This window comes from Neomonachus schauinslandi, chromosome 2 (assembly GCF_002201575.2).
Source record: "Neomonachus schauinslandi chromosome 2, ASM220157v2, whole genome shotgun sequence".
Taxonomy (NCBI): domain Eukaryota; kingdom Metazoa; phylum Chordata; class Mammalia; order Carnivora; family Phocidae; genus Neomonachus; species Neomonachus schauinslandi.
This window is the reverse complement of record NC_058404.1, coordinates 76,183,599-76,198,908: the sequence shown is the minus strand read 5'-3', so window position 1 is coordinate 76,198,908 and position 15,310 is coordinate 76,183,599. Positions and strand designations below refer to the sequence as shown.

Genomic DNA, 15,310 nt, shown 5'->3' with positions numbered 1-15,310 from the left:
CTTTTCCCCCCTTCCAGGGTTAAGTAAAGCTTTAGCATTTATTTTTTAAAGTATACTTTAACAGCAAAAAGTTTTAAGTCCAGTTTTATTCAGATAAAAATTCTCTACAACTGACTTAATCGGCATTTATTTCATTTTATAATTTTAATCCTAAAACTTGACTCAAAGACTGGTTCTTGAACCAAAATGGGCAAAAGAGGCCTCTCCATAAAGTAACTATTTTTTCTGTGTAAAGGTTTTAATATCTGCTTAAAGCCATAAGTCACTGGAGTGAAGACAAAATATAAACTAATTAAAACTGTATATATAAACTATGTATAATATATAAACTATAACAGCTTTATGTAACAGTTTTAAATAAGCTAAAATACATAAAAACTATATATAATATATACATAAACTATAAATATATACATATAAAACAAAGCATACTTCGGGTTTTTTGTGTACAAATTGAGTCTAAAAAATACTGGTATGAGAACTACGTAAGAATAGTTTATATTTTTCCTTCAACATTCTCTGCACTGTAACATATGTTTCCAGAATGACAAAAAATGGTCTTCTTTAATAATAATAAAAAAGAAGGATTAAGGGGTCTTAACTGGGGTCCATATTCAATTGACGAAGAATTCCTCTATATCGGTGATACTTTCTAAAGAGCTTATTATATTAGCAGCTTAATGTAGAGGTGGGAAGGGAAGTTAGTAAAAATAATTCCCTGTACACTCAGAGGGGCATTCAAAATTAGGGTGCATAAGAAAGACTGACTTCAAAACACAAATTTCTGGGAACATCCCGTGAGACTAAGATTAAGATTCTGAGGTGAGGTCCAGGAGACTATAATAAAATACACATCCCATGTTGCTCTGATGAGTGACTCCCAAACTCTACTGTGTGTGGTGATGACACAGGTGCTTTAAAAGACAGCTGCTGAAGCTATTTCATCCATCACTGATAACAGAAGACTGAGACACTAAGGCACACACAGGGTGGCATGGTACCATGTGACAGCTGAACTAAATAGCCCCAAACAATGATGGTGTTAGTCTTCCTTCTCCTTCCCACAACAAATATTTAATGTGCAACTGCCAAGTACTTAGCTCTATTCACAGTTCTATGGGAGATATGAAGATGTATAAAACCTTTTGTCCCTGCTGATGAGTACAATAAACAACCAAAAAAAAAACATGAGAACTCACTTTTAACCAGTAATATAATATGAGAGATTATAGGATCATCTCTAGTTAAATAGTAGTCTACATTTGCCCTATTACTCATTACCCCTCTTCTCCGTGTACTAACCCCCAAGCAAACCAACAATTCACCATGCTTTTTCCTCAGTAACACCACCTCTTACCTTTGTGTATGTCAATTCCCCCACCAGTGATTCTCATCACCCCAAACTCTACATGCCCAAATCCTACTTACCTTTCAATGCTGTCATCAAATGACCTCTTTTCTACAAACCTCTCAGATGCCCTCATGTGAAGCTATCCTTATTCCTTCCTGCCTTAGTTTTTTAGTCTTTTTGTACTTATACTATCTCCCATATTAGACAGTAACTTCTTTCGGGGTAAGATGTGTTCCTAATTCATCCTTCTATCTTACATAGTAGCTAGAAAGTACTCAAATAGAAGAAGATAGAGAGTGGTGGAAAGGTAAAAAAGAAAGAGTTAAGGTAGAAAGGGGAAGAAAAGTGGTGGGCAACTGGAGAAAGACCTAGACATAGAGTAACTGAAAATGAACAAGAAACCAAGAGTACCTAACCACCCAAGAGAGACAGTGGGGAGGAAAGAAGCAGAGACAAAACAAACACAGATTCACTGAGGACAAAACAGAATAAAAGAAACATAGGCTGGGGGAAGGGAGAAGACAGGGGTACAGAATGGATGGAGGAATGCTGAAGGGAAGAACAGAGGGAGGGACAGGAAAGAGAGAGTGTGGCTAAAAGAAGAAGGAGACAAGCGGGGGCGGGGGCAGTTAGCTGGCAGTGATAGAGGGCAGCACAGATGCACTAGGTACCCACAGGCAAAGCAACTGAGTAAGGGGTAGAGAAGACTGATTAGTTGAAGACTAGGTAGTGACAGAGAGAGAGGAAGAAAGGAAGTCAGGGGAAGGGGAAAAGGAGGGAGAGAGACACTTAAGATACCAACAGAAAATTAAGTGCTGTGAATTCATTCATACATACTGTATGAAAAACTGTCATATAAGTGATTTAGCTAGCTAAATCCTGAAAAATATAAAGGATTTGGTTAAGTGCAAAGGAACACAAAGCCCATGCCATGAATAAACAAAAATGAAGATTTAACAAAGAATGATATACTTTAAAGAGACTAGAACCAACAAAGAGCAGAGATTTTTGCCAAGTGAAACAGTGGAAGGTAAGGTAGGAAATCCTTTTTTTAAGGGAAAATGAAAGATTAGGTAGAAAAAACTATTTTGTTAAAAAAGAAACGTACCTTAGTTCCCTTTTTATGAAAATTTGAACAAAGTGTTTATGGAGGGAGTAACATTATGTAAGTTATTTTTAGCTTAATAAATCTAGAGGAAAATAATACCTAAGGCTACTGACCATTAGAAATATGCAGAGTCAAAGTGATCTAGGCATATATAAAAAACTACATACAAAATCACTGAGGGGGGAACTTTAACGTAGGCAGAAGACAAAACCTTGCAAAAATAAGAAATCTGAAGTGTCATGGATTAGAGGATGGAACATTACTTAGGATCTAGCAATTCTACTCCTACTTATATTTCCTAGAGCAGTGCTCTTTTCAAATTGAAGATAATTCAGCTGGCAGATCACAGAATCAACTTGCCAGGGCTTCATCAGCATTTTTAAACAAAAAAGAAAACATAAGAATGCATCCCTATAAACCAAAGTTTAGTAAGGGCAAATATTATCGCCTGAAACAGGTGTATGAGAGGAAAAGGGTTTGTGTGCGTGTGTCTACATACATTATGTGGTCACTATAAATTTCTTACTGTGAGCCACAGTTATAAGGAGTATGAAACTGATAACTCTAGTAAAACCACTGCCTTTGAGCACCTCAGTTTTTCACAGCATGGTAAACAAATGAACCAAAGCTATATGTAACAATAAAAAAAAATCTTAAAAATAAAAGGTTTGACAGAGAAAAAAGTAACAAAAGCATTCACACAGTACGATGTCATTTTCATAAAATATAAAAATAGGGAAATCTAATAATATATCATTTAGGAATATATTTTTTTAACTTTTTTAAGAAGGAAATGATAAAATTCAAAAGGGTGATTAGGTTTGGGGTGGGGATTGGATAGGGAAAACCACACAGCATGTTAAGCTGGGTAGTCACAATTCTTCCATTGTAACACTTCGAAGCATATACGCTATACAAATTACTGGGGATATAAGTAATTCCTCATTTTAAAAGTTGAATTTATATCAAACATGAAGTGACTTGGGCCCTGAACTAGTATGCTGACAATGAGAATGAAAACAAAGAGATAACCAGGAAGAATGACAGAGCTTTAACAAAGGAAAATCGTCACTAAACATTTAATTCTATTTTCTGTGATTTCTTTCATTAATTTCACATATATATCCTCACTGACAATTTCTAATATTAGACACCGATAGTTAAGAAAAGTTTAGACACTGGGGCGCCTGGGTGGCTCAGCTGGTTAAGCAACTGCCTTCGGCTCAGGTCATGATCCTGGAGTCCCGGGATCGAGTCCCGCATCGGGCTCCCTGCTCAGCAGGGAGTCTGCTTCTCCCTCTGACCCTGCCCCTCTCATGCTCTGTCTCTCTCTATCTCATTCTCTCTCTCAAATAAATAAAATCTTTAAAAAAAAAAAAAAAAAAAAGTTTAGAAACTTACCTAAGTTTATACAACTAAAAATTACTATAAACCAGAATTCAAACGCAGAACTACCCTGTGTCCAAAGCCCATATTCTCTTTATTGCTTATACAAATGGACTGGTAACTGGATATAAATGCTCAAAAGTTCAAAGATACCTGAGGTACGTCCTAGTCCAACCTCAAGAGACTAGACTAATGGCCCTAAATACCCTATGACTTCAGCAGTTCTCAAGATGTTTTGTCTCAAGATGCTTTATACTCTTAAAAAGTACTGAGGCTCCCCAAAACTTTTTATTTATGAGTTATATCTATTACTACTTATCATTTTAGAAATTAAGAATAAGAAATTTTACAAATATTAATTCATTTCAAAATAACAATAAAGCCATTGTATATTAATATAAACACTTCTTTAAAAATGACTTTTTCAAAACAAAAAATAATAATACTGAGAAGAGTGCTAGGATTTCACATTTTTGCACATCTCTTTAAATTCTAGCTTAATAGGAGATGGTTGCATTCTAATATCTGCTTTTATATTCAATCTGTTGTATTATATACTGTTTTGGTTTATGTATATGAAAAAATCCACTTTCAAATAGATATGTAACTGGGAAAGAAGGACCTCATACCTTCCTAAAAAGGTCTCCCAGGCTCCTGATGTCTTCAGGCTGTACTTTTATAATATTACTGCTCTAAAGATTATATTCCTCTAGCCATCCTTAAGAACTTGGAACAAGCAGAAGTGCATACAAAAGCACTGAATTAACACACACCATTTTGAAAATCTGAAAAATCTAATTTATACTGGCACTCTGCTAACCTAGAATTCCCCCACATAGATCTGAAATCCAATCCAAATGTAATATAAGACCCAATCCTGTTTTCCTCACGATCTTTTGTAAAGAGGTAAACAATACTAGCAGAAAATTAGTCCAGATTGCAGCAGCCTTCTATAATAAAAATCAAAAGATCTGGGCATCAGCACAAACTAAATTAAGTTATACAAGAGATGGCAAACAGTTTCTGTAAAGTACCAAATAGTAAATACCTTAGGCTTGGGAGCCATACAGTCTCTCTTGCAAACACTGAATACTTGTGGCATGAAGGCAGCCAGACAAAAATATATAAATGAATGGAAGTGACTGTGTCTCAATAAAACTTCATTTATATAAAAACGCATCAGGCTAGATTTGACTCTCAGGCCATATTTGGCTGAACCCAGCCTTAGACTAAACTGGTAAGCTCAAAAATGGAGTGATTAAAAGCCATTTTATAAAATCAAGTCTTTGTCTTATTTAGCACTAGATGATTCTCAAACATAAATTAGTCGAGTGGTATTTTCTAATCTAAAAACTACCTTTGTAAATCCTTATAATAGTAACGTACATTTCTCTCATTAAGGAGAAAGAGGAATAAATAACTCTTAAGTACTTTCAAATAACTGAAAGTTACTCAAACACCTAAAAAATATATTTAGTATATTTTATATACTAATGACGATATACTCCAAAAGAATGGCAAAGTATTTCAGAGAAATAACTATGATAGTCAATAAAACATTTAAAGATATATCAAATTTATCATTTCTATTCTTTATTCCTTCTAGTCAATTTATAATTTATATAATTATATAATTACAATCCTTGTGAATAAAGAGTTGTTAAACAAGATACAAAATGTATAAACCATAAAAGAAACTAACAAATTTTACTGCATTAATTACCTGAAATGTAAAATTTCCTCAGAAGATAAATATAAATTTATCTTACCATTTCTAAAAATTAAGTCGTTAAGCCACAAATTGGCAGAAGATATTAATAAATAATAGAGCAAGAAAGAGCTTAAGACAAGAATATATTTGTAAAGCTCCCATGAAGTAAGTTATAAATTAAAATTATCGCGATATAGCATTTAAAATTCATCAAATTTGCAAATCTTAAAACTCCAGTTGTACCAAGTGATGAGGTGATGTGAAGCAATGAGAACTTATACATCACTGGAGAGCATGGAAATGGATATACCACCTTGGAAAAAAATTTGCATTATCATCTAATGTTCAACATCTGCATCTTACAAGTCAGCAAGTCCACTTCTAGGAACATATAGAGAGAAACTTCCAAATATATACAAAATGTAGCAAAAATGTTCATTGACTGGTAAATGGATAAAGCCATACCATGGAATACAACACAACTGAGAAAATAAACACAACTACATGGGTCAATGTGGATGAATCTCAAACAATGACAAGTAAAAACAGCAAGCTACAGAAATATGTGTTTAATATGATACCATTTATATTAAGTATAAACATGAAAAATAAAATTCTTTATTAATAGTTTAGACATGTGTTGTTAAAACCATACATAAGAAATAGAAATAATGTAAACACCCAAATTAAGGTTAGTAGGGAAGGAGAGAGGGGCTAACAATGCTAGACAAAGCAATTGGGATGGAGAACCTAGTACCATAAATACTGGTAGATACATTATTCTTTATACCTTTTTGTGTGTCTAGAATATTTCATGAACAATTTCAAACAAAAGCTATACATAAATAACTAATTTACACTGGCTGAGGTTAAAAAAAAAAAAACGACTAGCAGATTCTTCCAAATCAATTTTTAAACTGACTGTAATGTGAGCAAAGAGCAAACATTAGCCTGAGCTTTTCTATTTACCCAACCACCTTACATTATTAGAATAACTTCTCATCTTTGAATATACTGCGCCACCTTGTGTTCAAAAGCTTCAAACTACCCTAAAACAGAGAATCTTATCTGCAAAAAAGGCTACTTTAAAATATAAGTTCCATTATGCTGTGGCTTGAGGTTTCACTTTATTAAGTTAAGCATACATAAAAATAACATTTGAGGGGCGCCTGGGTGGCTCAGTCGTTAAGCGTCTGCCTTCTGCTCAGGTCGTGATCCCAGGGTCCTGGGATCGAGCCCCGCATCGGGCTCCCTGCTCTGCAAGAAGCCTGCTTCTCCCTCTCCCTCTCCCCCTGCTTATGTTTCCTCTCTTGCTGTGTCTCTCTCTGTCAAATAAATAAAATCTTTAAAAAATAATAAAATAAGTAACATTTGAAAAACCCATTTTGAGTCTAAAGAAATTGGAAAAACTTTATTTTCTTTTTAGTGATTCCCTTTAGTTGTTCCTTTCACTGTGCTTTCAGAGAATGAGTAAAATCAAAATTATAGACATTTAAAACACTAAAATACATTTTCATTAAAAAAACTTACCTTTGAATGTGTGATTGATAAGGTGTCTACCCACACACGCCAGCCACCCCATTCATATTTGACTGCATGGTAAAGTAGGATTCTGAATATGGCATATACCATTTCTGTTATCTTTTGCTCATCAGAATTCTTAGGATTGAAATAGCAAAGAGAAAGCATCCATTCTTGCCATACAGAACACTGTAGCAAGCTCCTGAAAATTTTAAGAGGATACTGAATTACTGAAAAAAAAAAAAAAATACTCATCTCTAAGAATTCTAAAAAGTAAAAGTTTAAAACAAACCAAAAAAAAGGCACCTCTATGTATGTATTAAAACAACTGAAGATGGTGGTACTGAAAACTCAATTTAAATGTATGGTACATTATTTATATACCCCTAATGAAAAAAGCATATGGAAAATTCATTTCACAGTATTTTTAAAAACAATTCTTATTAGAAAAAAATGGGTTTATTCAAACCTGGACTTGAATAGTGCAAATAATTGCTTTCTGATCCCACTTACCTTCTGTTTTCTCTACTGTTATTAAAAAGTTTAATCATGTCAGAAAGAAAGGCTCTGCGAACTTCCATGCTCTCTGGGCAATGGGGAGAATTTCGAAGTAGGGTTGCAATTACTTTTAGTATCTCTGTAAGATAATTCATAAATTAGTAAAAACCAAAATATCACAAAAAATTCATGATGGAAGATCATTAATATATTTCTCTAGTTTCCCTGACATATATGTCTACTGAAAACATGTTTCTGTGTTATAAAAAAAAATCATCTGCAGAAAAGGATGACAATACATTCATTAGAAAGCATCCATAAGAAAGGGATTTTTTTATATTGTCATTACAAATGTATAAAAGTTGAACTTTAAAAATTTTAAAACTTGAGGGCGCCTGGGTGGCTCAGTTGGTTAAGCAACTGCCTTCGGCTCAGGTCATGATCCCAGGGTCCTGGGATCGAGTCCCACATCGGGCTCCCGGCTCAGCAGGGAGCCTGCTTCTCCCTCTGACCCTCTCCTCTCTCATGCTGTTTCTCTCTCGCTCGCTCTCCAATTAATAAATAAATAAAATCTTTAAAAAAAAATTTTTTAAACTTGAATTTTACATTAAATCTAATTAAATTATAAATGAATTAAATAATAGTAAAATGATTGACAACTCTCACAATCTCTGCCAAATAGTAAAGTTACCTTAAAAAAATAAAAGCTATAGTCAGAATCTCAGAAAAACAGAAAAAATTCTCAGCTTCTTCAATAAAATTCCTGGTATGCATAATATAGTCTTTCCTTTATCATAATTTTAAAAGCTATCAAGATTTTCTTCCATGATTTCAAAAATTAAATTAGATTAAAAAAAACAAAGGAAATAAAAACCTATTCAACACCCCCAAATAAATACAAATGAAACTGCTACTGTAATGGTCTTAAATATAACACTGTCTAAATTTCTAAGACTTAGCATTAAGGACAAAAAATTCTTTAAAATATATACTTAAATCCAGAACTTTAAAGAAACAAAACAGCTATAACCCTAAATCTGAAGTTAAATAATATATAAGTTTTTACATACCCAATTACAATTTAGAACTTCTATACTAGCCTTTTGCCAAGGTTTTTGGTGATTTTGAAGTAGTAAGTACAAAATAGCAAATATGAAGATACTTTATCATACAATGAAAGACATTTGGGGAGTAATTTCTGAATTTTTCTAATGACAAACTGAAAATTTCTCTACCTGAACAATGATTACAATGATGATGATAACCACAATAATGATGATGATGATAATAGCCACTCATTTTAAGAAATATGTTATTATGAGGCAATGTTTTAAGAAAATATGGGTATTAACTCATATACAATGATAGCTAAATACTGTTATCATCCCCATTTTAGAGATAAGAAAACTGAGGCACATAGAAATGAACTAATTTACCCAAAGTCACACAACTATTAAAACATACAGACAAGATTAAAAGCCAGGCAGCCACTGTGGAAAACAGTATGGAGGTTCCTCAAAAAGTTGAAAATAGAGCTACCCTGCGACCCAGCAATTGCACTACTGGGTATTTACCCCAAAGATACAAATGTAGTGATCCGAAGTGGTATGTGCACCCCAATGTTTATAGCAGCAATGTCCACAATAGCCAAACTATGGAAAGAGCCAAGATGTCCATCAACAGATGAATGGATAAAGAAGATGTGGTATATATATACAATGGAATGTTATGCAGCCATCATAAAACACGAAATCTTGCCATTTCCAACGACATGGATGAAACTAGAGGGTATTATGCTAAGCGAAATAAGTCAATCACAGAAAGACAAGTATCATATGATATGACAGATAGGAGGAATTCTTAAACTCAGGGAACAAACAGGGTTGCTGGAGTGGAGGGGGTTGGGAGGGATGGGGTGGCTGGGTGATAGACATTGGGGAGGGTATGTTCTATACTGAGCACTGTGAATTGTGTAAGACTGATGAAACACAGATCTGTACCTCTGAAATAAATAATACATTATATGTTAAAAAAAAAAAAAAAGAAGATAGCAGGAAGGGAAACATGAAGGGCGGGAAATCGGAACGGTAGACGAACCATGAGAGACTATATATAGACTCTGAGAAACAAACTGAGGGTTCTAGAGGGGAGGGTGGGGGGGGGCGGTTAGCCCGGTGATGGGTATTAAGGAGGGCACATATTGAATGGAGCACTGGGTGTTATACGCAAACAATGAATCATGGAACACTACATCAAAAACTAATGATGTAATGTATGGTGACTAACGTAACATAATAAAATAAAATTAAAAAAAAAAGCCAGGCAGCCTATGTTCTTAAACACCATACTATACAGTGTGTCTTTTCTGAGACAGTATATTACATAAATAATATATTCTAAAATTCTTACTTCAACAAGCCATCTTCCCCATAATCACATAAAATATATTTTATATTTATATACATTTACTCGAGATTTTCTTTTTTTAACTCTCTAAAATAATGACATCAAGTCTCCCTGAAGGCTGAGGAAAATTAAACTTCAGACATGTGTTTTTAAAACTAGTACTAAAAGAGAGTACCACAAACATAACTCACCCAAAAGGTAATTAAATTTCAAAACTCTACAAACCAGTTATTTTAATGTCAATAATCTTAAAAAGCAAGATGAAAACTGTACACTTTGTAAAAGTGCTTAAGAAATCTAAATACCAAAGAAAAGACTGTTAAACAAGACTAAGTTCATAAACAATAAAGAAAGCAGATATTTTTCAATTCCAAACTTGGTATTCTTAACTTGACAATAATTTAAGATGAAAGCTATGACCATGGTTCATGTAATTTGGCCTGACATCACTAAATAGTGCAATCAAAACTTTACCGAAAATCTGAACATACGTTAAATCAGTATCTTACACATACAATTCTTCAAAACCTCTATATAAACATTTCCATATAACTTAAGGTCAATTTGAAGTTATATTCAACATTAACCAAAAATAAAACTAGTATTATATCATTGCCTATGATGGAATACTCCTTGAACAGTATGTTTCAACCAACTTCAGGTTTTTCCCAGTGACTTTCTTTTTATTAGCAAAAGCTAGTTATTAAAAGTATAAAAAAGGAGGGGAGAAATGGGTGAAAGTACTGAAAGGAAACAAACTTCCAGTCATAAGCTGGGTAAGTTCTAGGGATCTAATGTACAATATGGTGACCAAAGTTAACAATACTGTATTGTATAATGGAAAGTTACTAAGAGAACAGATCTTAAAAGTCCTCAGCACACATCCGCACAAAAAATTGTAACTTTGCAGTGATGATGTGTTAACTAACCCTACTGTGTAATCATTTCACAATATATAGATAAATCAGATCATGAGGCTCTACACCTTAAACTTAGACAATATTGTATGTCAAGATTTATATCTCCATAAAGCTGGAAAAAACAAAAACAAGCAAAAATAAAAGCATATAAAATACATACGAGGATTTTGTATCTTTACTGACGAATCAGGATCCGGATGCTGTTTGTGTATCACTTGAGTACAAATATGCTCTATAAGAATCTACAAAGGTAAAACAATAGATTATATTAGCATAATCACTGTATTACTATGGCTATTAATGAACTTTAAGTACAGCACTAATCAATATTAAGTACACAATCCAATGCTATCATGCTAAATATCTTCTGCATTATATAAAATAATTTCAACATTATAACTCTATTTTTATTTAATTACAAAATGAGACATCAATACAACAGAGGAAATACTTAACAGAGATGCTCATACTTTTTAATAATTCACAGATTAATAGATTTAAGATGCAGCCACATCTCCTTTATATAACTAATTTCAAAATTGTTTATCAAACCTAAATTACCTTATTTCATCTAGATACTATCAACTAAATTATACAGGCACTCTTAAGATAAGAAATTAGTAAGATTAAATTCTAAATATATTCATTCCTACCTCAAACAAAACATTATATGTGGTCATTGTGATTAAATTTGTCTGAAGCATGAGTCTTTCTGCTAGCAATGAAAATAATCCATGTCCAAGCATGACTTCAGCTTTTCTTCTGCGATTTCATAAAAAGAAATAATCAAATGCAGAGTATTATTATCCACTACTTAGAAGGTACATTGGATGAAGAAGACACAAAAATGTTTTTCACATCCCATCAACAAATTCCAACTCAGTAACTCTCCTAATTTTCTTCAACCTAGAACTCATAAGATCACAAAATCTTTAATGAGAGAAATATAAACTACAGCTAGAGCACAGCTGATGTTCAAAAAAAAAAAAAAATACAGGACTGGCTATGTCACAGCACAGCAAAAATCTCCACGATCATCTCCAGAGCAGTTATTTATTAACTAGTTTCTACTCTCTATCCGCACTGAGCTAAGCTCCACTATAGATGATAATCTAAAGCCCAATAAGTCATTAAGTAGAAAAGCAATGAAGGAAAAGGTAGAAGAAATGAAAAAAAAAAAATTAAGAAAATGAATACTGTGAAGATAAATATACCAAAATCAAACTTCCAAGCAAAAATTTACGAACTAAAGTATCACAAACTTTAATTCTACCCTAGGATTCATCAAATTTTTTCTGCAAATGATTGGACAGTTAATACTTTAGGCTTTGTGGACCTTTATTTACAGGCAGCCAACTGGAATCCACACAAAGACCACAGTTTGCCAACACTTCTCTACTGCTACAATTGTTAATTTTTATAATAAACCGACCTTGGTATAAGGAATAATAGGTAGGACATGAATATCTATATTCAGCTAAGAAAAAAAAACACAGAAGTTTTAGTTTTCAGTTATCCTTATAGCAGAACATACTATGACAAATATTGAGGTTAAAATGTCAGCTTTATACTATAGGTAAAGCAAATGATAATCAAGCCACAGAAAATGAAGTCTCAATGGTTTCTAAAATTCCGTTTATACAAATGTATTCTTATAATGAACAAGGAACAAATGGAAAACTTAAATTTTATATAAAAAAAAGTATATACTCCTGTTTCCACTTTATCTTTTAATATACAGAAATGGGATTATATTTACATAGATTTTATAAATAAAAATAAAGGAAAGAGAAACTAGAGAAATCACAGAACACAAATACTATCCAAAGATTTATAAAATAAAAAAGTAATATACCACAGCCCATTTTAGATTTCATGCATGCTATACTCACTTTGGGGCCAGGTGTTTTAAAAAATAGCCCATTGCCTTGAGAGCTTGTACTCTGATTCCTTCACTTGTCGATGCCATAAGTTTATAGATTACACTGAAGGAATTAAAATTAAAAACAAATTACTCAGTATATTTTCCAAAAGTAAAGATTTAAAATACATAGGTATATATGTGCATTTTAATATATTCATAATTATAAACCTAATTTCAAGTAAGGTATGGGTGAATTTAATATACATTCCTGATATTTAAAAACTTGCTTATCAACTATATGCTATCTCCAAGAAACCCACCTTATATATAAAGACACATATAGATTAAAAGTAAATGAATGGAGAAAAACATAACATGCTAACACTAACCAAAAGAAAACAAGATTTTCGCAAACAATGAATCATGGAACACTACATCAAAAACTAATGATGTAATGTATGGTGATTAACATAACAATTTTATTTTTTTTTTTTTTAAGATTTTATTTATTTGACAGAGAGAGACACAGAGAGAGGGAACACAAGCAGGGGGGAGTGGGTGAGGGAGAAGCAGGCTTCCCGCTGAGCAGGGAGCCCGATGCGGGGCTCGATCCCAGGACCCTGGGATCATGACCTGAGCCGAAGGCAGACGCTTAATGACTGAGCCACCCAGGCGCCCCAACATAACATAATTTTTAAAAAAAGAAAACAAGACTAGTTACATTAATTTCAGAGAAAGCAGACCTTAAAGTCAGGTAAGTTATCAGAGATAAGAAGGGCATTGCTTAATGATAAAGGAGGTCAATTCTCCATTGAGACATAATAGTCTTTAACATGTATGTGCCTAACAATAGAGTATAAAACAATATGGTATAAAAATGGACAGAACTACAAGGAGAAATAATAGATGAATACACTATTCTAGTTGGAGACTTTAAAATTCCTCTCAGAAACAGATTCACTAGGCAGAAAATCAGTAAGGACATAACTGAACTCAACAATACCATCAACTGACTGTCCTTAATTGATATCTATTGACTATTTCATCCAGTAACAGTGGAATATACATTTTTCTTAAGCTAACATGTAACATTCACCAAGTAGACCACATTCAGGACTATAAAACATACCTAAACAAATGTAAAGATTAGAAATCATATATTGTTTGCTCCCAGACAATGATGGAATTAAACTAGAAATAAAAAGTAGCAGCAAAATTCCAAAATATTTGGATACTAGACAACACACTAAAAAAAAAAAAAAAACCCCACACACAATAACACACTAAAAATAACATGTAGGTCAAAGAAAAAATCTTTTTTTTTAAAGATTTTATTTATTTATTTGAGAGAGAGAATGAGATAGACCATGAGAGGGTCAGAGGGAGAAGCAGACTCCCTGCCAAGCAGGGAGCCCGATGTGGGACTCGATCCCAGGACTCCAGGATCATGACCTGAGCCGAAGGCAGTCACTTAACCAACTGAGCCACCCAGGTGCCCTCAAAGAAGAAATCTTAAGAAAACATAAATATATTTTAAACTAAATGAAAATGAAAACACAACATAAAAATTTCGTGAAATCCAGCAAAAGCAGTGCTTACAAGGAAATTTATAGCATTGAATACATGGATTAAAAAAGAAGAAAGAACTTAAATCACTAATCAAGCTTCCCAGGAAACTAAAAAAAGAAGAGAATATTCAATCCAAAGTAAGCAGAGGAAAATATAAGTAAGTATTAGAGTGGAAAACAACAAAAATGAAAATAGGAAATCAACAGAGAAAATTAAGGTAACCAAAAGCTGCTTTGAAAAGATCCATAAAATAGATAAGCTTTTAACCAGGCTAACTAATAAGGTAGAGAACACAATTTACTACTTTCAGAAATGAAAGAGGGAACATCACTATAGATTCCATGGACATAAAAAGGATAATAAAGGAATACTATGAATAACTCTATGCCCACAAATTATATAACCTAGATGAGACAGACCAATTCATTAAAAGAGACAATCTGCCAAAACTCACACAAGAATAACTGATGAGCTGAAAAGGTTTATAACTACTAAAGATAATGAGTCAATAATTAATAACCTATCAAAACACAGAGTGTCAGACCCAGACAGGTTTACTGGTGAATTCTACCAAAAATGTAAGGAAGAAATTATACCAATTCTCTACAATTTCTTTCAGAGGATAGAAGCAGGAGGAATACCTTGTAACTCATTCTATGAGCCAACATTATCCAACACCAAAATTTAAAAAAAAAGACATTACAAGAAAACTACAGACCAATAGATCTCATTAACAAAGATGAAAAAATCCTCAAGAAAATATTAACTAATCCAATGCAAAAGAAAAAACATAAAAAGAATTATAGATTGATGAATCACAGACCTGTACCCCTGAAACAAATAATACACTGTATGTTAACAAAAAAAAAGAATTATATATCTTGACTAAGTGAAATTTATCCCAGGGATGCAAGGCTGGTTCACCATTTGCAAATTAATATGATCTATCATAAAATCAATTAAAATTGGGGCACCT

At 33.0% G+C, this 15,310-nt stretch overlaps 1 protein-coding gene across 4 annotated transcripts in view; it reads right to left on the bottom strand.

The window, feature by feature from the left end:
- LRBA (LPS responsive beige-like anchor protein) overlaps positions 1-15,310 on the bottom strand; it is a 762,450-nt gene that overhangs the window by 587,603 nt on the left and 159,537 nt on the right. For all 4 annotated transcript variants that reach the window (XM_044912877.1, XM_044912874.1, XM_044912875.1 and 1 more), the window contains exons 17-21: positions 12,794-12,886; positions 11,555-11,663; positions 11,062-11,143; positions 7,591-7,714; positions 7,087-7,279 (exon numbers count right to left, since the gene is read on the bottom strand). In XM_044912877.1, coding sequence (XP_044768812.1) covers positions 7,087-7,279; positions 7,591-7,714; positions 11,062-11,143; positions 11,555-11,663; positions 12,794-12,886 — 601 coding nt within the window. The remainder of the gene's footprint in view (positions 1-7,086; positions 7,280-7,590; positions 7,715-11,061; positions 11,144-11,554; positions 11,664-12,793; positions 12,887-15,310) is intronic.